General features: G+C 40.5%; 1 protein-coding gene across 2 annotated transcripts in view; it reads left to right on the top strand.

The window, feature by feature from the left end:
- Window positions 1–26,124, top strand: part of ccdc39 (coiled-coil domain containing 39) — a 133,897-nt gene that overhangs the window by 71,778 nt on the left and 35,995 nt on the right. For both annotated transcript variants that reach the window (XM_059944769.1, XM_059944778.1), the window contains exons 14-16: window positions 13,698–13,821; window positions 21,942–22,101; window positions 24,361–24,467. In XM_059944769.1, the coding sequence (XP_059800752.1) occupies window positions 13,698–13,821; window positions 21,942–22,101; window positions 24,361–24,467 (391 nt within the window). The remainder of the gene's footprint in view (window positions 1–13,697; window positions 13,822–21,941; window positions 22,102–24,360; window positions 24,468–26,124) is intronic.

Raw genomic sequence — 26,124 nt, 5'->3', positions numbered from 1 at the left:
CCGCACCACAAAAAAGATGTGGTAGCGTGAGAAAGAGTACAGAAGAGATTCACCAGGATGTTGCTGGAAATGGAGGACTTCGGTTACAAGGAGGGATTGAGTAGACTGGGGTGCTCACTGGAGTGCAAGAGACTGGGGCTCATCTTGTAGATATTTATACCATTAAGAAGGGGACTTAACTAGGATAAGTGCTTATAGTCTTTTTCCAAGGGTAGAGGAGTCTGAAGCTTGAAGTCATAGGTTTAAAGTGAAAGAGAAAGTATTTAAAGAAGATTTAAGGACCAAGTTTTTCCACACAAAGGATTGTGGGGATATGGAACAAGCTGTCAGAGGAGGTGGTACAAACATTTTGGAAGGTTACATGCATAGAAAAGGAACAGAGAGATGTGGACTAAATGCAGGAAAATAGAACTAGCTTATATTAGCATCTTGAATTACCCTGCTCCTAAACAGTAAGACCATGACATTACTCCTAAAGTTAATCCTAATGGCTAAAATATTCACACCTGATTGATTTGTGGCTTCTATTGAAAAACAGATTTCTTTAATAGATCATACAATTTTCAGGAAGCTATGGTTGGTTACTCAGGACACATGACTAAATATATTCTATTTAGCATGTCAAAATGCCCTTGTAACATTATTTAATATTAAGATGATTTATGTGCATTGGGTTTGTCTAGAAAAAAGTCAGACTTAAAGCCTAATATTTCATCTTTTACCAATTTTAATAATAACAATTTTCTAAAAGAATATTCACACTAATTGAATTTAAATTGGCTTATTTTGGTCATATGTACAGAGGAACAGTGAAAAAGTTTGTTTTGCATGCCATTCATACAGATTTTTTCATTATAGCAGGTCCCATTAAAGAACTCTCTAAGTGCACTGTTCGTGTACAACATCTTCTGAATGAAGAAATTATTTCTTAGCACTGTTTTTTGCTTTTTTTTGGACAGCTTGAAACTGCACCCTTTTCAAGTTCACTCTGCCCCTTATATCACCGATTTGCATTTTACCAGGGAAATCATTTTTGTATGTTACAATGGTATGTTGCACTAAGATCAAGATTACCTCCTGTAGTATAATGCCTAGATCTGTACACACCTTCAACCTAATTAAAAGCATAATGTATGAGATTTCCGAACTTCTTAAATTCATTAAATAATCTTTTGAAAGATAATTATGACCATTGAATGCCCCATATCAGATCAAAGCCTATTGCAGATACCACAAACCTAGGGAGCATGACTTTCTGCCATTTGATCCTGGAATGATTTTTTTAATATATTTTACTCAGTCCAAAATACACAGTTGACAGAGATTGCAGTATTTCAGAAAATGCTCAAGCTGTAGATCTGAAGATGATAAAACATATCACATTTCTTTGATCAGGTATCCTGAAAACCAATCTCGACACCCTTGGTTTTGACTAAGATGTTGATTATTGAAAGTGTGTCCAGTTAATAAAAACTTATGAAACATTATTAAAATTGATTAGTTTATTTTAAAATAGGAAAACAAGATTAATAAGATTAAGCTATCCTTTGTGTTATTTTTGTTTTAAAGCTGGATAAATGGAGTGAATTAAAGGTAAACTTTTTACTTTTTTAAAATAAACAGAAAAAACAATCCAAAAGCTTTAAAAAACTGCAAATGTGAGAAAGCTGAAACAAATGCAGAAAATACTGGAAATACTTGGCAAATCAGGCTAAACTATAAGTACATCAGTAGCAAGAGAGTAGCCAGGGAAAGAGTGCGAAATCTACATAGAGCTAGGTGACATGGGCAAGGTCTTAAAGAATAGTTCTCAACTGTATTCACCAAGGAAAATGATATGAAGAATGGTAAATATAGGGAGGGGTATGTAAATAATCTGGAATAAGTTAGTATCAGGGAGGATGTGCTATATGTCGTGATGTAGTGTATAAGGATCCATTGGAGAGGTTTATCCTTGGTTGCTGTAGGAAACAAGGGAGGAGATAGCTGAGGCACTGATGGAGATATTTGCATCTTTGTCAGCCATTGGTGAGCTGCATAAGACTGGAGGATAACTAATGTTGTTCCTTTATTTAAGAAGGGTAGCCAGGTAGCTAGGATGGTAAGGAAATTTTTGGAGAAAATCCTAAGTATTGGAATTTATGTACATTTGGAAAGTAAGGGTCTGATCAGAAATAGTTAGCATGGCCATGTGCAGGGAAATTCTGGCTCAGTAATTTGATTGAATACTTTGAGGACAAAAACTGAATGTTGTCCATATGGACTTCAGGAAGGCATTTGACAAGTTCCTGCACAATAGACTACTATTGAAGATAGAGGGACATAGTGAGCTGGCTATTTAGATCCAAATTTGGTTCGGTGATAGGAGTTAGAGTGAGTCCTTGAGGAATGGTTGTCAGAAGGGAAGTTTGTCACGGTTGTGTATCACTGAGATTGGTGCTGGGACATTTGTTATTTGTGATGTACGTTAATGACTTACATGTGAATATGAGGGATCAGAATCACATTTAACATCACCAATATATGTCATGAAATTTGTTAACGTTGTGGCAGCAGAACAATACCATACATGATAAATATAGAAAGGAAAACTGAATTACAGTGAGTATATATACTTATATTGAATAATTAACTTAAAATAAGTATTGCAAAACCTGAAATAAAAAAAGTGAAGTAGTGTTCATGGGTTCAACATTCATTTAGAAATCAAATGGTGGCAGAGAGGAAGAAGCTGTTCCTGGATCACTGAGTGTGTGCCTTTAGGCATCTGTAGCTCTTCCCTGAAGGGCTTGTCCTGGGTGGTGGGGGTCCTTAATGATGGACATCACCTTTCTGAGACACTGCACCTTGAAGACGACTTGGATACTACGAAGCCTAGTAACTATAATGAAGTTGACTAAGTTTACAACTCTCTGCAGCCTACTTCGATCCTGTGCAGTAGCCCCCTTCCCCCCCCCCATACCAGATAGTGATGCAGCCAGTCAGAATGCTCTCCACAGTGCATCTGCAGAGGTTTTTGAGTGTTTTAGGTGACAGACCAAATCTCCTCAAATGCCTAATGTCTTCTTTATAACTGCATCAATATGTTGGGACCAGGTTAGGTCCTCAGAGATATCTTTCACCCAGGAACTTGAAATTGCTCACTCTCTCTACCTCTGATCACTCTATGATGATTAGTAAATTTGTAGGTGACATGAAAACTTGTGGTGACATAGATAGGGTTGAAAGTTGAGGCTGCAGCAGGATATTGTACAGATTTTAGGTTAGGCAGTGCATTAGCAGATGATATTTAAACCTAATAAGTGCAAAGTGATGCATTTTGGGTGTCAAATATGGGCAGGAATGTTGATAAAGAGGGAATTTGGAGTTCAAATCAATTGTTCCTTGACACTGGCAACATAGGTGGCTAAGCTAGTGAAAAATATAAAGAACACACACAAAATGTTGTGGAACACAGCAGGCCAGGCAGCAATATAAAGAACATGCTTGCCTCATAGGCACAAAATAAGAAAATTGAGAAGTTTTGTTGTAACTTTACCAAAGATTGTTTAGATTGCACTTGGAATATTATGTGCTGCTCTAGTAGTGACACTATAGGAAGGATATGACTGTGCATGAGAGAGTACAGAGGGATATTGCTTGGTTTTGAGGACTTCCAAGTGAGAGGTTGGATAGGCTCAAATTATTTTTCCTGAAGTGAAATGCACTGAGTAATAAGATGAATCAGGATCAGGTTTAATATCACTAGCATACGAAGAAAACATGGCAGCACCTTTACTTCCTTAGAAATTTGCGAAGATTCAGCATTACAAGCAAAACTTTGACAATCTTCTATAGATGTGTGGTGGAGAGTGTATTGATTGGTTCCATCACAGCTTGGTGTGGAAATACAAATGCCCTTGAATGGAAAATCCTATAAAAAGTAGTGGATACAGCTCAGTCCAACATGGGTAAAGCCCTCCCCACCATTGAGCATATCTACATATCTACAAAAGTGTTGTCTTAGGAAAGCAGCATCCATAATCAAGGATCTCCACTTAGGCCATGCTCTCTTTGCAGTGCTGCCATCCACTTAGGCCATGCTCTCTTTGCAGTTCTGTCATCAAAAAGAAGGTACAGGAGTCTCAGGATACACACCACCAGGTTCAGGATCAGTTATTACTCCTAAACCATCAGGCTCTTGATCCACTGAGGATAACATCACCCACCCACAACCAATTGACTAACTTTAAAGGACTGATATTATGCTCTCAATATTTATTGCTTATTTGTGTTCTGTATTTGCAAAATTTGTTGTCTTTTGCACATCGGTTGTTTGTCCTGTTGGGTGCAGATCTTAAACCTTAAGACCATAAGGCATAAGAGCAGAATTAAGCCATTTGGCCCATCGAGACTGCTGCACCATTCAATCATGACTGATCCTTTTTTTATCCTTCTTCAACCCCAGTCCCGGCCTTCTCCCTGTAAATCTTGATACCATGTCCAATCAAGAACCTATCAACCTCTGCCTTAAATACAGCCAACAACCTGGCCTCCACAGCTGCAAATTCCTCAAATTCACCATCCTTTGGCTAAAGAATTTTCTCCGCATTGCTGTTTTGAATGGATGCTCCTCTATCTGGAGACTGTGCCCTCTTGTCCTAGAATCTCCCACCATGGGAAACATCCTTTCCACATCTACTCGGTCTAGGCCTTTCAACATTAAAAAGGTTTCAATGAGATCCCCCCCCCCTCATCCTTCTGAATTCCAGCAAGTACAGACCTAGGGCCATTAAACATTCCTCATATGAAAACCCCTTCATTCCTGGGATCATCCTTGTGAACCCCCTCTGGACGCTCTTCAATGCCATCACATCTTTCCCAAAACTGTTCACAATACTCAAGGCCTCACCAGTGCCTTATAAAGCCTCAGCATCACATCCTTGCTCTTGTATTCTAGACTGCTTGAAATGAATGCTAACATCACATTTGCCTTCCTCACCACTGACTCAACCTGCAAGTTAACCTTCAGTGCCGAGTTTCCACCTGCGCCAGTTCAGTGCCGAGCTAGCCACTCGGCCTCGTAAAAAACAAGGATCAAGTCAGGAACGTTCATACTGTGACCCAGTTAAGCCGAAAGGAGACCAATTCTGACACCACGCGCCAGACAAGAATGGCTACCTGTCTGGTGTGATAAGCTATGAAATGACCTTCAGGGTGTTCTGCACAAGGATTCCCAAGTCCCTTTGCATATCAGATTTTTGGATTTTCTCCTCGTTTAGAAAATTGTCCGCACATTTATTTCTACTACCAAAGTGCATGACCATGCATTTTCCAACATTGTATTTTATTTGCCACTTTTTTGCCCATTCCCTTTATCTAAGTCCTTCTGCATCCTACCTGTTTCCTCAACACTATTTGTCCCTCCAAAAATCTTCATATCATCTGCAAACTTGGCAACAAAGCCATCTATTCCATCATCTAAATCATTTATATACAGCATAAAAAGAAATGGTCCCAACACCGACCCCTGTGGAACACCACTAGTCACTGGCAGCCAACCAGAAAAAGATCCTTTTATTCCCACTTGCTGCCTTTTACCAATCACCCAATGCTCTAACCATGTTAATAACTTTCCTGTAATACCATGGGCTCTTAACTTGGTAAGCAGCCTCAAGTGTGGCACCTTGTCAAAGGCCTTCTGAAAGTCCAAATACACAACATCTACTCCATCCCCTTTATCTATCCTACTTGTAATCTCCTCAAAGAATTCCAACAGGTTCATCAGGAAGGATTTTCCCTGAAGGACACCTTGCTGACTTTGTACTATCTTGTCCTGTATCACCAAGTACTCCATCACCTCATCCTTAACAATTGACTCTGACATCTTCCCAACTACTGAGGTCAGGCTACCTGGTCAAAAATTTTCTTTATGCTGCCTTCCTTCTTTCTGAAAGAGTGGAGTGACATTTGCAGTTTTCCAGTCCTCTGGCACCATGCCAAAGTCCAGTGATATTTGAAAGATAATTTCTAATGCCACCACAATTTCTAATGCTACCTCCTTCAGAACCTTAGGATGCAGTTCATCTGGTTCAGGTGACTTATGTACCTCTAGGTCTTTCAGTTTTTTGAGCACCTTCTCTCTTGTAATAGTAACTGCACCCACTTCTCTTCCTTCACACACTACAACATCAGACATACTGCTAGTGTCTTCCTCAGTGAAGACTGATGCAAAATACTCATTTAGGTCATCTGCCATCTCCTTGTCCCTCGTTATAATTTCTCCTGCTTCATTTTCTAGATTTTCATTGATTCTATTGTTTTGTTTTTGGATTTACTGTGAATTTCCACAAGAAAATTAATCTCAGGGTTGTATATGGTGAAATACATGTACTGTACTTTGAACCTTGATATATAAATTAAATAAGTAGTGCAAAAAAGAGAACAAAAAAGAAAAAAAAAACGAGATGAGGTAGTATACATGGGTTCATTGTCCATTCAGAAATCTGATGGTGCTGGGGAAGGAGTTGCTTCTGAAGCATTGAGTGTGTGTCTTTAGCCTCCTCCCCCTTGACGGTAGCAATCAGAAGAACGGCAGACTAATCAATTCAAAGAGATAGAGAGCTTTGCACAGGTTGGGGAGAAAAGTTTAAAAAAGGAGTGTTTCATGGGGCTCAGTGCATAAGAATAGAGGGTATGACTGTGAGGCCAGTTTTCTGTTCTGGGTGTCAGATGTGGGATGTCCAGGAAACTTCCAGCCTCCCTGATAACCACATCTGCGCCAGGTGCATTGAGCTTCAGCTCCTTAGAGACCGAGTTAGGGAACTGCAGACAAGGAAAAGATGGTAGAGTTAAAGAACCATGGTGTACAATGTATCTAGAAAATATAGTTAAGAAGACAAGAAAGCTTACGAAAGGTTCAAGAAACTAGGTAACGATAGAGATCTAGAAAGTTATAAGACTAGCTGAAAGGAGCCTAAGAATGAAATTAGGAGAGCCAGAAGGGGCCATGAGAAAGCCTTGGCAAACAGGATTAAGCATTCTACGTATTCCAATGAATTCTACAAGAATGTTAAGAGCAAGAGGATGAGCCGAGTGAGAATAGGACCAATCAGGTATGGTAGTGGAAACGTGTGCGTGGAGTCAGTGGAGGTAGAGGAGGTACTTAATGAATACTTCGCTTCAGTGTTCACCAAGGAAAAAGAACTTGGCAATTGTGGGAATGACTTACAGCGGACTGAAACGCTTGAACATATAGACATTAAGAAAGAAGATGTGCTGGAGCTTTTGAAAAGCATTAAGTTAGGTAAGTTACCAGGACCAGATGAGATATACTTCAGGTTACTGTGAGAAGTGAAAGAGGAGATTGCTGAGCCTCTTGCGATGATCTTTATGTCATCAATAGGGATGGGAAAAGTACCGGAAGATTGAAGGGTTGCAAATATTGTTCCCCTGTTCAAGAAAGGGAGTAGAGGTAACCCTGGAAACTTTAGACCAGTGGTAGGCAAGTTGGTAGAGAAAATCCTGAGATGCAGGATTTATGAGCATTTGGAGAGACATAATCTGATTAGGGTTAGTCATCTTGGCTTTGTCAAGGGCAGGTCATGCCTTACAAGCCTGATTGAATTCTTTGAGGATGTAACAAAACACCTTGCTGAAGGTAGAGCAGTGGATGTAGTGCATATGGATTTCAGTTAAGGCATGATAAGGTTCCCCATGCAAGGCTCCTTCAGAAAGTAAGGAGGCATGGGATCCAAGGAGACCTTGCTTTGTGGATCCAGAATTGGCTTGCCCACAGAAGGCAAAGGGTGGTTGTAGATGGTTCATATTCTGCACGCAAGTTGGTGACCAGTGGTATTCCGCGGGATCTGTTCTGGGACCCCTCCTGTTTGTGATTTTTATAAATGATGTAGATGAAGAAGTAGAAGGGTGGGTTAGTAAGTTTGCTGATGATGCAAAGGTTGGGAGTATTGTGGATCATCTGGAGGGTTATCAGAGGTTACAGCAGGACATCAATAGGATGCAGAACTGGGCTGAGAAGTAGCAGATGGACTTCAACCCAGGTAAGTGTGAAGTGGTTCATTTTGGTAGGTCCAATTTGAAGACAGAATATAATATAAATGGTAAGATTTTTGGCAGTGTGGAAGATCTGAGGGATATTGGGGTCTGTGTTAATAGGACACTCAAAACTGTTGCACAGGTTGAAAGTGTTGTTAAGAAGGCGTGTGGTGTGTTGGCATTCATCAACCTTGAGATTGAGTTCAAGGGCCGTGAGGTAATGTTACAGCTATATAAGACCTTGTTCAGATCCCACTTGGAGTACTATGTTCAGTTCTGCTCACCTCACTACAGGAAGGATGTGGATACTATCGAGAGAGTGCAGAAGAGATTTATAAGGGTGAACCTTAGGAGAATAGACAATAGACAATAGGTGCAGAAGTAGACCATTCGGCCCCTCGAGTCTGCACCGCCATTCTGAGATCATGGCTGATCATTCACTATCAATACCCAGTCCCTGCCTTGTCCCCATATCCCTTGATTCCCCTATCCATCAGATATCTATCTAGCTCCTTCTTGAAAGCATCCAGAGAATTGGCCTCCACCGTCTTCCGAGGCAGTGCATTCCACACCTCCACAACTCTCTGGGAGAAGAAGCTCTTCCTCAACTCTGTTTTAAATAACTGACCTCTTATTCTCAATCCATGCCCTCTGGTACTGGACTCTCCCAACATCTGGAACATATTTCCTGCCTCAATCCTATCTAATTATCTTAAACGTTTCAATCAGATCCCCTCTCAATCTCCTCAATTCCAGCGTGTACAAGCCCAATCTCTCCAATCTCTCTGCGTAAAACAGCCCTGCCATCCCAGGAATCAACCTAGTGAATCTACGCTGCACTTCCTCAATTGCCAGAATGTCCTTCCTTAAACCTGGAGACCAAAACTGTACACAATATTCCAGGTGTGGTCTCACCAGGGCCCTGTACAAATGCAAAAGGACATCCTTGCTCTTGTACTCAATTCCCCTTGTAATAAAGGCCAACATTCCATTTGCCCTCTTCACTGCCTGTTGCACTTGCTCATTCACCTTCATTGACTGATGAACTAGGACTCCTAGGTTTCTTTGCATTTCTCCCTTACCTAACTTCTACACCATTCAGACAATACTCTGCCCTCTTGTTCCTGCTTCCAAAGGGATAACTTCACATTTATTCACATTGAATGACATCTGCCGAGTATCTGCCCACTCACCCAGCCTATCCAAGTCTCCCTGTATTCTCCTAACGTCCTCTTCGCATGTCACACTGCCACCCAGTTTAGTATCGTCAGCAAACTTGCTGATATAGTTTTCAATGCCCTCATCTAAATCGTTGACATAAATCGTAAAGAGCTGTGGTCCCAATACAGAGCCCTGTGGTACCCCATTAGTCACCTCCAGCCAGTCCGAGAAACACCCATTCACTGCTACCCTTTGCTTTCTATCTGCCAACCAGTTTTCTATCCATGTTGAAACCCTGCCCCCAATGCCATGAGCTCTGATTTTACTCACCAATCTCCTATGTGGCACCTTATCAAATGCCTTCTGAAAATCTAGGTACACAACATCCACTGGCTTACCCTCGTCTAACATCCTTGTTACACCCTCAAAAAACTCCCAACAGATTAGTCAAGCATGATTTGCCCTTGGTAAATCCATGCTGGCTCGGCCTAATCCTATTACTGCCATCAAGATGTGCCACTATTTCGTCCTTAATAATGGACTCAAGCATCTTCCCCACGACTGACGTTAGGCTAACAGGGCGATAGTTCTCCGTTTTCTCCTTCCCTCCCCTCTTGAAAAGTGGGATAACATTAGCCACTCTCCAATCTTCAGGAACTGATCCTGAATCTAAGGAACATTGGAAAATGATTACCAATGCATCCGCAATTTCCTGAGCCACCTCTTTTAGAACCCTCGGATGCAGACCATCTGGACCTGGGGATTTATTAGTCTTCAGTCCTATCAGTCTACTCATCACAGTTTCTTTCCTAATGTCAATCTGTCTCAATTCCTCTGATATCTTATGACCCTGGCCCATCCATACATCTGGGAGATTGCTTGTGTCCTCCCTGGTGAAGACAGATCTAAAGTACGCATTAAATTCTGTTGCCATTTCCCTGTTTCCCATAACAATTTCTCCCAATTCATTCTTCAAGGGGCCAACATTGTTCTTAACTATCTTCTTTCTCTTCACATAGCTAAAAAAGCTTTTGCTATCCTCTTTTATATTCCTGGCTAGACTGAGCTCATACCTGATTTTTTCTCTCCGTATTGCTTTTTTAGTTAAGATCTGCTGATCCTTAAAACTTTCCCAGTCATCTGTATTCCCACTCATCTTAGCCCTGTCATACTTCTTTTTCTTTAATGCTACACAATCTCTGACTTCCTTTGTCAACCACTGTGGCCCCTTCCCCCTCTTTGAATCCTTCCTTCTCATTGGAATGAACTGCTTTTGCATCTTTTGTATTATCCCCCAGAATATCTGCCACTGCTGATCCACTGTCTTTCCTGCCAGGGCATCCGCCCATTTAACTTTGGCCAGCTCTTCCCTCATGGCTCCGTAGTCTCCTTTATTTAATTGCAACACTGACACCTCTGATCTGCCCTTATCCCTCTCAAATTGTAGATAAAAACTTATCGTGTTATGATCACTACTTCCTAATGGCTCCTTTACTTCAAGATCACTTATCAATTTCTGTTCATTACACATCACCAAGTCCAAAATAGCCTCGTTCCTGGTTGGCTCAAGCACAAGCTGTTCCAAAAATACATCCCTTAGACACTCCACAAACTCCCTATCCTGGGGTCTAGCACCTACCTGATTCTCCCAGTTCACCTGCATGTTGAAATCTCCCATAATGACTGTATTACCTTTAGCACATGCCAATGTTAACTCCCTAATCAACTTGTACCCAATATCCATGCTACTGTTTGGGGGCCTGTACACAACACCCATTAGGGTCTTTTTACCCTTACTGTTCCTCAGCTCAATCCACACAGACTCTACTTCCCCTGTTCCCAAGTCACCTCTTGCTAAGGACTGAATCTCATTCCTCACCAACAGGGCCACCCCACCCCCTCTTCCCATATTTCTGTCTCTACGATAGCACGTATGCCCTGGTACACTCAATTCCCAGGCCTGATCCCCTTGTAGCCATGTCTCCGTTATCCCAACAATATCATAGTTCCCCATTTTCATCTGAGCTTCAAGCTCATCTGTCTTATTTCTGACACTACACGCATTCAAGTATAGAATTCTTAGCCCATTCCTCCTCTCTTTGCTTAAAACACTGTCTATTGTACCTAACCCAGCTCCTTGAACTTCCATCGGGCTAATTGTACCTTGAATTTTGATGACCTTCTCAAGATCACCCAAACCTTCTACACATTTAACCCCATGCTCCTTCTGACCAACCCTCTGGATCTGGATCCCTGCCCCCTGCACATCTAGTTTAAACGCCCCCCCTCCCAAGCAGCACTGGCAAACATTCCTGCAAGAATGTTAGTACCCTTCCGGTTCAGATGTAGACCGTCCCTTTGAAACAGATCCCAATGTCCCTGGAACAAAGACCAATTATCCAAAAACCTGAACCCTTCCTTCCTGCACCATGCTCTCAGCCTCGTATTAATGTGCATAATCATTCTATTCTTCGCCTCACTCACACGTGGTACAGGTAGCAATCCCGAGATTGTCACCCTGGAGGTCCTACCTTTCAGCTTCACTCCTAACTCCCTGAACTCTCTAAGCAGGACCCCCTCACTCACCTTACCTACATCGTTGGTCCCTACATGGACCACTACATCTGGGTTCATGCCCTCGTTCTCAAGAATAGCCTGCACCCGATCTGAGATGTCCCGGACCCTGGCACCAGGGAGGCAACATACCATCCGAGACTCACGATCTGCCCCACAAAATCTCCTATCTGCCCCCCTGACTATAGAATCCCCTAAAACTATCGCTCTCTTCTCTTCCCTCCTCCCCTTTCTAGTTGAGGGTTCAACCTCTGTGCCAGAGGCAGGACCACTACAACTCATTCCTGGTAGGTCATCCCCATCAACAGTATCCAGTACGGTATACTTATTGTTAATGGGAATGGCCGCAGGGGTGCTCTGCTCTCTCTGCCTGCTCCCCCTGCCTCTCTGGACCGTCACCCATCTGCCTACTTCTTGGTTTTTTGGTGTGACTACCTCCTGATAACTCCTATCTATCTCTGCCTCTGCCTCCCGAATGATCCGTAGTTCATCCAGCTCCCGCTCCAACTCCCTAACTCGGGCTGATAGGAGCTGCAGCTGGATGCACCTTTTGCAGGTGTAGTCATCAGGGACAACTGTGTTGACCCTGACTTCCCACATGCTGCATATGGAGCACACCACTGCTCTGACGTTCTCCCCCATACCTGAACTGGATTAATAGAATAAGTCTAAAAAGCACCTAGCGACCTTACCTTCTTCCTCTCAGCAAGCAATCACACAGGCTTACCGAAGTCCCCTTACGCCGAAGCCCACTTAGCCAAAGCCCAGGACTCTGCTTCCACGGACTCCGCTGCCCGCTGTGAAAAGAAGTCCTGCCTTTTAAAGTGCGCGCTCGACGCTGACGTCACTCGCGCCTGCACAGTTCCCCCTCCTCCACAGGTATTGACCAGGTAGGCTTAAATCCTACCTACACGGTCGAATTCTCTGAGCTCCCAGCTGAATCACAAGCTGTAACTTGCTCCCGATTCAAATAGGTTAAATGTATTTGGCCTTTTCTACTTGGAGCGACGGAGGATGAGAGGTGACCTTATAGGGATGTTGAAATGTTTAAGTTGATGAGGGGCATTGATCGTGTGGATAGCCAGAGGCTTTTTCCCAGGGCTGTAATGGCTAACACGAGGGGGCATAGTTTTAAGGTGCTTAGAAATAGGTACCGAGAGGATGTAACTTTTTCACACAGAGAATGATGGGTGGATGGAATGCAACTGCCGGCGATAGTGGTGGAAACCGATACAATAAGGACTTTTAAGAGCCTCTTAGATAGGTACATGGAACTTAGGAAAATAGAGAGCTATGTGCTAGGGAAATTCTGGGCAGTCTCTGGAGTAGGTTACATGGTCGGCACAGCATTGTGGGCCGAAGGGCCTGTAGCATGCTGCAGATTTCTATGTACTATGTTCTATGAGTGCATGATGATCAGAAGCATGAGGTTATAGATTTAAAATGAGAGAAAGATATTTTAAAGGAGATTCCAGATATCAACTATTCTTTACACAGAATGGTTGATATCTGGATTTCACAGCCAAAAGAGACACTTAAACTAAAAGTACAAGGCTTAGAAGGATATAGACCTAATGTGGACAAATGGGATTAGTGCACTAATGTGGCTTGAAGCTTTCTAATTCTAACTGGGGTTGCAGATCGGAAACAATTACCATTTCTCTATCCGGAGGTTATGCCAGTTTGTTTTCTTTAAATCAACAACCATTTGTATAATAATAATAATAATAATACATTTGAATGTGAAATATTTTTTTCCTTCACAATCAGCTTAATTCATTGTCTACCGGCACAGGAGATAGGTTGCCAGAAAATCCAGGAAAATTCTAAATGGGAAAATTTACTGTAAATTTGCTGACAGCTTCAAATAACTTTCTTTACCCTGCATTATGCTAAATCATTTTCTATGCTCTCTCTCAAATCAGTGCCGAATTACATGAAAGGTTTTCAAAAATTGACAAAATGAAGAAGAGGTATGAAATTCTGATATTTACAATGGAGCCTCCTGAGGGTGAAGAGGAACGATCTCAGGCTTATTATGTAATTAAGGTAAAAAAATTGTTTACAGCTATGAAGAAGAAATGGAAGATGCTGATCTCTTTATTTGATGCCATAAAGAAAACATTTTCTTTGACATCTGATTGTTTTATGACAATTTAACTATTCCAATGGATATTTGCAGACATAAAATAAATTATTTCAAACTTAGTTGATTAATTTTACTTGTTATAACATAACTGCAACAGCATTTTGTTCTCTCTGATAATACAGTTTTTATCATGCTAATACATCTTGTCCTTTTGTTGTCTTGTTCTGATATCAATTCATTGCTAGACACTATAATAAAATCCTGAAGGTGCTAAGTCAGTTCTCTGCATTAATACCAATTTTACCTTCCCTATCAGAGAGATACTAAACACAACAGGAATATCCTTCTTATCAGTCCTTGCTGGTGACCTATCTGCACTGATTGGGCATCAAACTTAATGCAACTTATAGAAAAATTGATTATGCTATTAGGCATTTGATCAGTTAAAGAGAACATTGCCATCAAACCAATTACCATGAGATCTATTGAAAAGGCCCATACCATTATTTTCATGTTTACACATGACTAACAACCTTTATTGAAAGCCAAACTGTGACTGGAATTACTGTGATCTATACATTGACACATTTTATAGCATCCATGAAGCTTTAGTATACCTAGCTTCTAAATTATAATGAAGCTAAGGATTTTTGAATGAATCAAATATTACAAACTGAAAGGTTTAGTCATGGTGGAAGGCTATCAAAGCTTGCAGCAGGATCTGGACCCCTGGAAAAATGGACTGAAGATGGCAGATGGAATTTAATGTCAGGTGTTGGACTTCGGGAGGGCAAACCAGGTTAGGGTTTAAACAGTGAATGATAGAGCACTGAGGAGTGCTGTGGAACACAGGGATCTGGTACTACAAATCCATAATTCCTTGGAAGTGGCACCACAGGTAGATAGGGTCACGGAGAGAGTTTTTGGTACATAAAGCATAAAGCAAAGTATTGAGTACAGTAGTTGGGATTTGAAGACATGGGTGAGGCCAAATTTGGCATATTATGTACAGTTCAAGTGATCTACTTACAGGAAAGATATAAATAAGCTTGAAAGAGTATAGAGAAAATTCAAAGGTTCAAAGGTCCAATTTAATGTCAGAGAAATGTATACAATATACATCCTCAAATGCTTTTTTCTTCACAAACATCCATGAAAACAGAGAAGTGCCCCAAAGTATGAATGACAGATAAACATAAGATCCCGAAAGTAACCACCCCAGGCATTTAAGCAGCAGCGAGCAGCAATCTCCCCTCCCCCCCACAGGCAAAAAAATAGTAAGCATCAGCACTGTCACCAAGCTCTCAAGCTTTACAAGAATATTGCTGTTTCTTGAGGACCTGAACTATAGGAAAAGAGTAAATAGGTTAGGACTTTATTCTCTTAAACATAGGGAAATGAGGGAAGATCTTGTTAGAGATATTCAAAATTGTGATGTGTGCAGATAAGGTGAGTGCATGCAGGCTTTTCCCCATTGGTTGTGTGAGCTTCGGACTAAAGGTCATAGCTTTCGGGTGAAAGGTAAAGTATTTCAGGGGAATCCAAGAGAGAACTTCTTCACTCAGGGTGCGAGTATGGAACAAGCTGCCAGAGGAAGTGGTAGGCATGGGTTCAATCATAATATTTAAGAGAAGTTTGGGTAGGTACATGGATGAGAGCTATATGGAGGGCAATGGTCTGGGTCCAAGTAGTTAGGACTTGGCAGAAGATCAGACTGGCATGGACTTGATGAAGCCATAGGGGCTGTTTCTGCGCTGTAGTGCTCTATGATTCTATGTCACAAGTAACTAAGGAATATTTTGGTTATATTCCATTGCCTTTATCCAGCAGGTTTACAAGTAGATGATAGGTGTAACATGAATGTAAGGAAAGATAAGCCAATGATTGGGTACAAATGCAGATGGACCAAAGAGTTAAATTGTACCACAATGGGAAAATTCAAAAGGGCGAAGAATGCAGGACTGAAGGTGCTATATTTAAATGCACCTACGCAGATGAACTCATGGCGCAATTAGAGATTGGTTGGTATGATATTGTGGGCATCACTGAGTTGTGGCTGAAAGAAGGCCACTATTGAGAGCTTAACATCAAAGGATAAACTTTGTATTGAAAGGTCAGGCAGCAAGGCATATTCGGTGGTGGTAAGAGATAGAATTACATCTTTTGAAAGAGGTGACATAGGGTCAGAGAATGTTGAATCTTTTTGCCACACATGAGGCTGCTTAACAAGATAAAATCCTATGGCATGGAAATGAAATGGCTGAAAGGCAGGAGGCAGCGAGTGGGAATAAAAGGGGTCTTTTCTGGTTGGCTGCCAGTGACCAGTGGTGTTCCTCGGATCAGTTTTGGGACTGCTGCTTTTCAAATTGTTTGTTAATGTTTAGCTAATGGAATTGATGGTTTTGTGGCAAAGTTTGCAGATTATGTGAAGACAGGTGGAGAGATAGGTAGTGCTGAGGAAGCAATGTGAATGCAGCAGAACTTAGACAAGTTGGAAGACTGGGCAAAAAAAGTGGCAGATGAAATACGGTGTTGGGAAGTGTATGATAACGCATTTTGGTAAAAGGAATTGTAGTGCAGATTATTATCTAAATGAGGAGAATGTTCAAACATCAGGGGTGCAGAGGGACTTAGGAGTCCTCATGCAAGACTCCAAGAAGGTTAATTTACAAGTTGAGTCTGTGGTAAAGAAGGCAAATGCAATGTTGGCATTTACTTCAAAGGGAATAGAATATAAAAGCAAGGAGATAATGCTGAACCTTTATAAGGCAGTAGTCAGGCTGCATTTGGAGTATTATCAACAGTTTTGGGCCCTGTATCTCAGAAAGGATGTGTTTTCATTGGGATAAGTCTAGAGGAGGTTCATGACAATGATTCCGGGAACGGAGAAGTTTTCGGCCACTTTGAGCCTGTACTCATTAGAGTGTAGATTAGATTAGAAGAATCTTGGGGGCGGGGGGGGTGGAAATCTCATTGAAACCTACTGAATGTTGAAGGGACCAGATAGGGTTGATGTGGAGAGGGTGTTTCTTATGGTGGGGAACTGGAGGGCACAGCCTCAAAACTGAGGGGCAACCTTTTATAACAGAGGTAAGGAATAATTTTGTTAGCCAGAGAGTAGCAAATCTGTGGAAAGCTCTGCCACAGACTGAGGTGGAGCCTACTTAAGGCAGAAGTTGATTATTTCCTGATCGGTCAGGGCATCAAAGGATTTGGAGAGAAGGCAGGTGTAAGGGGTTGAGTGGGATCCAGGATAAGCCATGATGGAACGGTGAAGCAGACTCGATAGACTGAATGGCCGAATTCTGCTCCTATGTCTTATGAGAGGGAAAAGTGAATGGGGAATATTCAAGAGGAGGGGTTCATTACCAGAAGTTTGAGAAATCAATGTTCATTCCATCAGGTTGGAGGCAACCTAGTCAGAATACAAGGTGTTGCTCCTCCAACTTGAGGGTGGTCTCATCGCAACAGTAGAGGAGGCTGTGGATTGACATATTGAAATAGGAAGTGGAATTAAAATGGGTGGCCACTGGAAAATCCCGCTTTTATCCCCCTCCTTCTCTATTCCCCATCCCTTTCCCGCCTCACCTTATATCCATGCCTGCCAATCGCCTCCCTCTGGTGCTTCTCCCCCATTTTCTTTCTTCCATGGCCTTCTGTCCTCTCCTATTAGATTTCCCCTTCTCCAACCTTGTATCTCTTTCACCAATCAACTTCCCAGCTCTTTACTTCACCCCTCCCCCTCCCAGTTTCTTTCTCTCCCCCCCCCCCCCCAACAACTTCCAGCTCTGACTCCTCATCTCTTTTCTCCAGTCCTGCTGAAGGTTCTTGGTCCAAAACGTTGACTGTACTCTATTCCATAGATGCTGCCTGACCTGCTGAGTTCCTCCAGCATTTTGTGTCTGTTGCTTGGATTTCCAGCATCTGCAGATTTTTTCTTGTTTATATTGTGCTTCCCTTTTCTTTCAGAATATCTCAAAGTGCTTTACAGCTAACAAAATATTTTTGAAATATAAACACTAAAATAAAATGGAAGTAGTAGTTACTGAAAGTGCTAGAAATTAATTACTCTCAAATTTACTGCACTTATCAAAAACACTTTCTAATGATTTCACTCAGTTTCTCAGATTCAAATTATTAATCTTTCAGGTCAATGGTAATAATTTTGTTAGCCAGAGAGTACCTCTAATATTTTTATTCCCCAAATTTAGAAAAGTGTCAGAAATATTTAAGCGCAAGCCTACTTCTCAAATTCAACAATAAGTTTATTCAGAAGAGTAATATGCAGTAACAAAAGGCTGAAGAAACTCAACTTGTCAGGCAGGTAAAAATATATGCCAAAAAGGTAATTGGAAATTTCAAAATGCAGGTAGATGGGGAAAATAAGGTTGGCCCTAGATCCCGAGATGAAGAATTTCTAGAATGCCTGCAAGATGGTTTTTAAGAGCAGCTTGAGTTTGAGTCCACGAAGGGATCAGCTATTCTGGATTGGTGTTGTGCAAAGAACTGGAATTGATAAGAGAGCTTAAGGTAAAAGAACCACCAGGGGTAAGTGAACAAATTATGATTGAATTCACGCAGTAATTTGAGGAGGAGAAGTTAAAGTCAGATGTATCAGTATTACAGTGGATTAAAGGGAATTACAGAAGCATGAAAGAGGAGTTGGCCAGAATTGATTGGAAAAGAATACTGACAGAGATGACAGCAGAGCAGCAATGGCTGGAATTTCTGGACACAGTTTGGAAGGCACAGTATATATACATCCCAAAGGGGAGGAAGTATTCAGAAGACAAGATGATACAACTGTGGCTAACAAGAGAAGTCAAAGCCACAATAAAAGCCAAAGAGAGGGTATATGATAGAGTAAAAATTACTGAAAAGCTAAAGGATTGGGGACCTTTTAAAAACCAACAGAAGGCTACTAAAAAGTCATTAAGAAAGGACAAGATGGAATATGAAATTAAGCTAGCCAATGATGTTCAAGAGGATACCAGAATTTTCTTCAGATATATGAAGTGTAAAAGAGAGGAGGGAGTGGATATCAGACTGCTGCAAAATGATGCTGGAGAGGTAGTTATGGAGGACATGGAAATGGTGAAGGAACTTACTAAGTGTTTTGAATCGATCTTCACTGTGGAAGACACTAGCAGTATGATGGAAGTTCCAGAGTATCAGGGGTGAGAAGTGTGTGAAGTTGCCATTACTATGGAGAAGGTTTTTGGGAAATTGAAAGGTCTTAAGGTAGATGAGTCACCTGGAACAGATGGTGTACACTCCAGTGTTCTGAAGGAGATGGCTGAAGAGATTTTGGAGGTATTAGTAATGATTTTTCAAGAATCACTAGATTGAGGAATAGTCACAGAAGACTGTTAAATTGAAATTGTCACTCCACTCTTCAAGAGGGAGAGAAGCAGGAGATAGGTAATTGTAGGTCAGTTAGTCTGACCTCAGTGGTTGGGAAGATGTGAAGTCAATTGCAAAGGATATGGATTTGGGGTTCTTGGAAGCACATGATAAAATAGGCCATATTCAGCATGATTTCCTGCAGGGAAAATCTTGCTTGACAAATCTATTGGAATTCTTTGAAGAAAATACAAGCAGGGTAGGCAAAGGAGAATCGGTTGATGTGCATTTGTTTTCAGAAGACCTTTGACAAGCTTCCACACATGAGGTTGCTTAAGAGCCCATGGTATTATACTAAAGATACTAGCATAGATAAAGCAGTGGCTAGTTGGCAGAAAGCAAAGAGTGGGAATAAAGGGAGCTTTTTCTGGTTGGCTGCCAGTGACTAGTGGTATTCTGTGTTGGCACCAGTTCTTTTTACATGATATGTCAGTGACTGGATGACTGAATTGATTGCTTTGTTGCAAAGTTTGCAGATGACACAAAAATACGTGGAGGAGCAGGTAGTTTGAGGAAGTAGAGAGGCTGCAGAAGGATTTAGACAGATTAGGAGAATGGGCAAAGAAGTGACAGATGGTATACAGTGTCAGAAAGTGCATAGTCATGCTCTTTGTTAGGAGAAATAAAAGAGTAGACTATTTCCTAAGTGGAGAGAAAATTCAAAACTCAAAACTCTGAGGTGCAAAGGGACTTGGAATCCTTGTGCAGGATTCCCTAAAGGTTACTTTGCAGGTTGAGTCTGTGGTAAGGAAAACAAATGTGATGTTACTATTCATTTCAAGGGGACTAGAATATAAAAGCAAGGATGCAATGTTAAGACTGTGAAGCATTGGTGAGGCCTTACTTGGAGTATTGTGAGCAGTTCTGAACTCCTTATCTTAGAAAGGATGTGCTGACACTGGAGAGGGTTCAAAGGAGGTTCATGAAAATGATTCCAGGATTGAACGGTTTGTCATCTGAAGAGTGTTTATTGACTCTGGGCTTTTATTCGCTAGAAATTAGAAGGGTGAGGGGTGACCTATTTGAAACATATAGAATGGTGAGAGGCTTTGATAAAGTGTATGTAGAGAGGATGTTTCCTATGGTGGGAGAGTCTAGAACCCTGTTCCTACTATCCAGGTACTTATCCAAACTTCTCTCAAATGTTGAAACTGAGCTCGCATGCATCACTTGTGTGGCAGCTCAGTCTACACTCTCACAGCCATCTGAGTGAAGAAGTTTCCCCCTCATATTCCCCTTAAACTTCTCACCTTTCCCCCCAGCTCGTTACCTTTGGTTGTTGCCCCACCCAACCTCAGTGGAAAAAGCCCAAAACATTGGCTACTCTTTTCTCACGGATGCTGCCTGACCTGCTGAGTTCTTCCAGCATTGTGTACGTATTCTTTGATCCACAGCATCTGCAGTTGTATTTTTGTGTTTTGTACTTATTTACTCCATCTATGCCCCTCATAATTTTGTATATCTATATGAAATCTCTCAGTCTTCTACATTGTAAAGAATACAGACCTAACTTATTCAATTTTTCCTTATAACTCCCATGAGGGTCTTTTCACTCTTATTTTCATAACTCTACCCATAAGGATTTTACATCTCCCCATTCTATGTCACCTCTTTCTAAGGATTTGATTTCATTTTTTTTTACCAACAGACCAATCCCATCTTCTCTGTTTACCTGCTTGTTCTTTCGATACAAGGTGTATCCTTAAGCTCCCAACTATGAACTTCTTTCAGCTATGACTCAGTGATGTCCACAAGGTTATACCTGCCAACCTCTAACTGCGCTACAAGATCATCTAATTTATTTTGTATACTGCATGCATTCAAATATAACACCTGTAGTCCTATATTTATCACCCTTTTCAATTTTGCCCCTATGTTACACTTCAACTCCAAACTTTTAATGCTGGCCAACTCGCTTTTTTCCCTCTGGTCCTGAAGAAAGGTATTGACCCAAAACATTGAACATCAATTGCTGCCTGGCCTGTTGAGTACCTCCAGTGTTTTATTTGTTGCTCCAATATCTCCTCCAGATGCTCCAAATTTCTAGCATCTGCAATATGTTGTATCATCAAATAATGTTTACTTGTTTTGGTACTGAATGAGGGCTGTGTTAAATGAGAGATGTCAGAATTGGTATGTGGTTAATTAATTGACTGTTTGGTCTCCTCTGCTAAATGCCTCTCTTGGCTGCCAAGCTGCTATTACTAATTAGCTGTAACGCACATTTAAAAGTCCAAACTGGCAGATTCTAGAAGCAGAACATTCATTGGCTGTCCTGCAAATGAGAAAATTAATTTTTGATTTTTTACAATAGATACTTGTGGCTATTCAGAGAATTTCTAATTCTTGAAGTCAAGCATGTTAACTAGTTTGATGTTTGAATGCAGTTTTGAGAGTTCTTCTGTACCACAAATTTCATCCTTTAAATGAAAAAGTAAACCCAAGTAGGAATAGCTTCTAATTTAAAAAAAACATTTTTCTAATGTTCTCACCAGTGCCATAGTTTCCACAATAAATAAGGAATTAAATGGTTATTCTAAGTTGCTGTGTGGGGATTTTTCTTTTTGCAAATTGGCTTCTTCCTGCACACATGGTAATATTAAGATAATTTCTAAAACATTATGTAACAATCTAAAAACAATTGTTCTCTTTTTTTAAAAAAACTCTTTGTATTTAGGCAGCTCAAGAGAAAGAGGAGCTTCAGAGGCAGGGGGATGAGCTTGATGCTAAAATTTCCAAAGGTGAAAAAGAATTAAGAGCCCTCGAGAATACATTGCAGCTCCTCCACAATCAAAACACATCATACCGAAAATCTTTCAGCAAGGTTACGGAAACAAGTATGTCTTTTCCCACCATGACAAATACGATATTTGTAATTGCTTCTTTTCTTATAACAAAAGATGTTCAAATTGTTGAAGGTGGGATTAATACAAATTTTGCAGTTCATTTTTAAATACTGACTTTTATTATTAAAAGACCTCCTAAGTTTCAGTGGTGCATGGCCAAGTGGATAAGGCATCAGTCTAGTGATCTGAAGATCACTAGTTCGAGCCTCAGCTGAGGCAGCATGTTAAAGACACTTAACCACACATTGCTCCGCGATGACACTGGTGCCAACTTGTATGGGTCCTAATGCCTTTCCCTTGGACAACATCGGTGGCGTAGAGAGGGGAGACTTGCAGCATGGGCAACTGCAGGTCTTCCATACAACCTTGCCCAGGCTTCAGTCATCATCAAAAATCAATGGACAGCCGAAGAAGTTTCAGTGGAACAGCACGTGTACCATGTTATTGTAAATCTATTCTTTCAGTTGGTAATTTTCAGTGCAAAAATAAAACCCTCTTTTATCCATTTAATGACCCTGAAAATAAATAAAAGTCTGTGCTGCCTTGTATTCCAAAGATCTAATACTGTTCCAAATCTATTTTAGGCCAGATTATTTTTTTACTTAACTGTGACAGCTACAACACTTCAAAAGTCCTATGCATATTGTTTTTTTTTATTTTTGACAACACTCCCATGGATTTCTGCCAGCCTATCTTCACCTTCTGCACCTTTGCATAAAGTCATTGATACAAAATGGAATACTGACAACACATAAATTGTCATTAGAAGCCACTTGAGAAACAGTGGATGTTGATAGCTTATTCAATTAAGTCAAATCTACTGCTGGAAGAAATTTCTGGGAAATTTTAGATTTCCTCCATGGGACTTTTGAAAAATGAGACTAGTTCATAACCAATTTTTCTCAATCTACAATAATTTCTGCTTTATAATTGTGATCTGTTTATTTAGTTCTTTGATAATCCAAATTCAAGTTTATATATTCTATTATTCCAAATAAACCAAGAATTATTTTGTTTATTCCTCATGATGCATTTTTGCCTAGAGTGCAAATCAGAATATCTGTTTATCTTTTTGAAAATAATGTGCTTTTCGACTGCAAGTCGCAGTGGCCTGGATTTAGGTGTTGATTCTAGTGCACATTTGGGCCCCACTTCCCACTGTGCTCCCGTTCAAGTACTTGCACCCTGACTCCCGCTCTCTCTTTGCAATTCAATGACACCCCAGTTTTACACTGTCTTTTTCCTTTCTTTTTGCATGCCTTCATTAATCATTCACTTGCCACAGATTCCCAACTCTCTCCACCCCACTTATTCTCCCCTACCTGTCACTACCTGTTTGTCAATCTTACACACGCCTTAGTCCACTGATAAGCTCAGAATCCTTTCTTTCCCCTTCTTCCCTCTACTCTGTGCTGATCCAGGATTTGGACCTGAAACATTGAAAATTTCTTTCTCCCACCAATGTTGCTGAACCCTGAGTTCTTTCAGCAAGTTGTATGTTGCTCTAGATTTCAGCATCTGCAGGATGTTTTATTTCCAGAAAATCCCAAGCCACCTGTATTAACATAGCCTTGCTGTATATGCTACTAAAATAATTATGCTATTAATGATCAATGACAAAATTAATTGTATGTCTTCAATTTAATTTACAATCCTTAAATCACACAGGATTAGAAGATACACACACTTAAGAAACAGAATCAGGTTTATCATCACCAGCATGTGCCGTAAAATTTGTTAACTTAGCAGCAGTTCAATGCAATACCTAAGAAAGAAGAAAAAAAGTAAAAATAAATAGGTAAATCAATTACAGTAGATGTATATTGAATAGATTACAGTAGATGTATATTGAATAGATTAAAAATCATACAAAAACAGAAATAATATATTAAAAAAGTGAGGCAGTGTTCACAGGTTCAATGTCCGGTTAAGAATTGGATGGCAGAGGGGAAGAAGCTGTTCCTGAATTGCTGAGTGTGTGTCTTCAGGCTTCTGTACCACCTACCTGATGGTAACATCAATTTTCAATTAGGACATAAAAATGGAGTTAAAAGATGTAAGACAAAACCTGAACTGATAGCTAATATCAGAAAGTTCCTTTATCCAGAAAGTTGTCTGCTTTCAATCAACGAGGTTATTTTTTTATGTGCTTATTTAGTTGTGGTCTATGGTCATATTAAACTGGATATAAAAGATTAATTCAATGCTTTCAAAACTTAAATATTTAAATATAATCAATAACATCAACAGGTGAAGAGTACGAGGATAAATTAAAGTTGGAAGAACAGAAACAGGCCATTGATGAAAAATATAGATACAAACGCAGGCAGATTCGAGAACTCCAGGAAGACATTCAGGTAATCATTTAAAATAGTCATGTTCCCAATAATATTGCTGAAATATTGGAAAACTGATTAAATTCAGTTTTTTCAGATTTTTTCATAAGACCCCACGCTTCCTTCCTGATTCACTTACTCGTGAATTTGTGTTGAGGCAGGTCTTAAATGACGGTGATGGAAAACAGGTCCTAATCTATCAAATTTTCTTTGGAAACAGCAGCTAATTATCTTTTGTATTGTTAACTATGTCTATCTGATCAACTGATTGATCTTAAAATATTTTAGTAAGTTTATGGAAGTTTCTCAGTCATCATAAATATGAGATTCTGCAAATGCTGGAAATGTTGAACAACAAGCACAAGATGCTGGAGGAACTCAACAAGTCAGGCAGCATCTATGGAGGCGAATAAACAGTCAATTTTAGTCATCAGCCATTTTTGCTACAAATAGGGACAATTACTGTAATTACTGTTGTGCTCAGGCTGTGTTAGAATCTATGATTTAGGCAGGACTTTGAATTTGAATTTGTTGAGTTAATCATCCGCTGCTGTATCATAGAGACATAGAGTATTAGTGCATGGAATTGGGTCCTTTGGTGCAACATGTACACAAAAATCATTTTCCTCTATATAGTCTGTATCCCTCTAAGCCACACCTTTCCATGCACTTATCCAAATGCCTCTTAAACATCGTTATTGCAGGCACAACTTTAAGTTGTTTAGAGGAAAGTACAGAAGAAATGCACAAGTAGGATGTCAGTGGTAGGTTTTTTACAGAGTGCGTAGTAGGTGCATGAAATGTGATACCAGGGGTGGTGGTAGACACAAATACTTTAGGGATATTTAAGATTCTCTTAGATAGTAGGCACATGGATGGAATGAAAATATAGAGGGCTATATGGGAGGGAAGGGTGAGATTGATCTTGCAGTAGGTTAATGGGTTGTTACAACATCATAGACTGAAAGGCTTTACTGTTCTATGTTCTGTTGTATTTGTCCTAACTCTATTCTTTGGCAGCTCATTCCATATGCACCGTCCTGTAGCTCGCCGAGCTGGCTTGCAGACAGTTTGTTACCCAGCAAGGCAACATCAGCAGTGCAACTTTGAATGAAATGTTGGTAATCTACATTGTTCATCTTTTTTGTGTCCTGTGATTGGTGTGTTTGTGTGTGTGTATATGTGCTATTTCTATTGGTTACCGATTATGGAATTTGCGATTGATTCATTAAAATCTGATTAGGTGATAATTGTTGTCTGGGCTGTGTTAGGCTACGTCCACACTACACTGGGTAAATCCGTAACCGAAGCATTTTCTCTTCATTTTGACCCTCCATCCACACTAAAACGGCGTTTTCGTCCACTAAAAATGGAGCTTTTCTAAAATACTCTCCGGGGTTTGTAATTTTGAAAACACCAAATTGGCCAGAGCAGTGTGGATGGGGTAACCGGAGAAATCTAAAAACGCTGTTATGACGTGCCAGAACAGATGCTGGCAGAAACACACCATTTCATTGTTTTCCTGAACGCAACCTAACAATTTCAGAACAGACAGAAATGAGACTGAAGCCAGAAGAGTTAGAAATGCACTCACCAAATACTTTGACCCATAACTTACTGAATAAATAAGTATACTCACTTTGCTCTGTTTCTGTCCTTGCTCGTATGAAGGTGGTTT

This window comes from Hypanus sabinus, chromosome 2 (genome assembly GCF_030144855.1).
Source record: "Hypanus sabinus isolate sHypSab1 chromosome 2, sHypSab1.hap1, whole genome shotgun sequence".
Classification (NCBI taxonomy): Eukaryota; Metazoa; Chordata; class Chondrichthyes; order Myliobatiformes; family Dasyatidae; genus Hypanus; species Hypanus sabinus.
The sequence above is the reverse complement of the archived record's forward strand: the minus strand, read 5'-3'. Positions and strand labels throughout refer to the sequence as shown.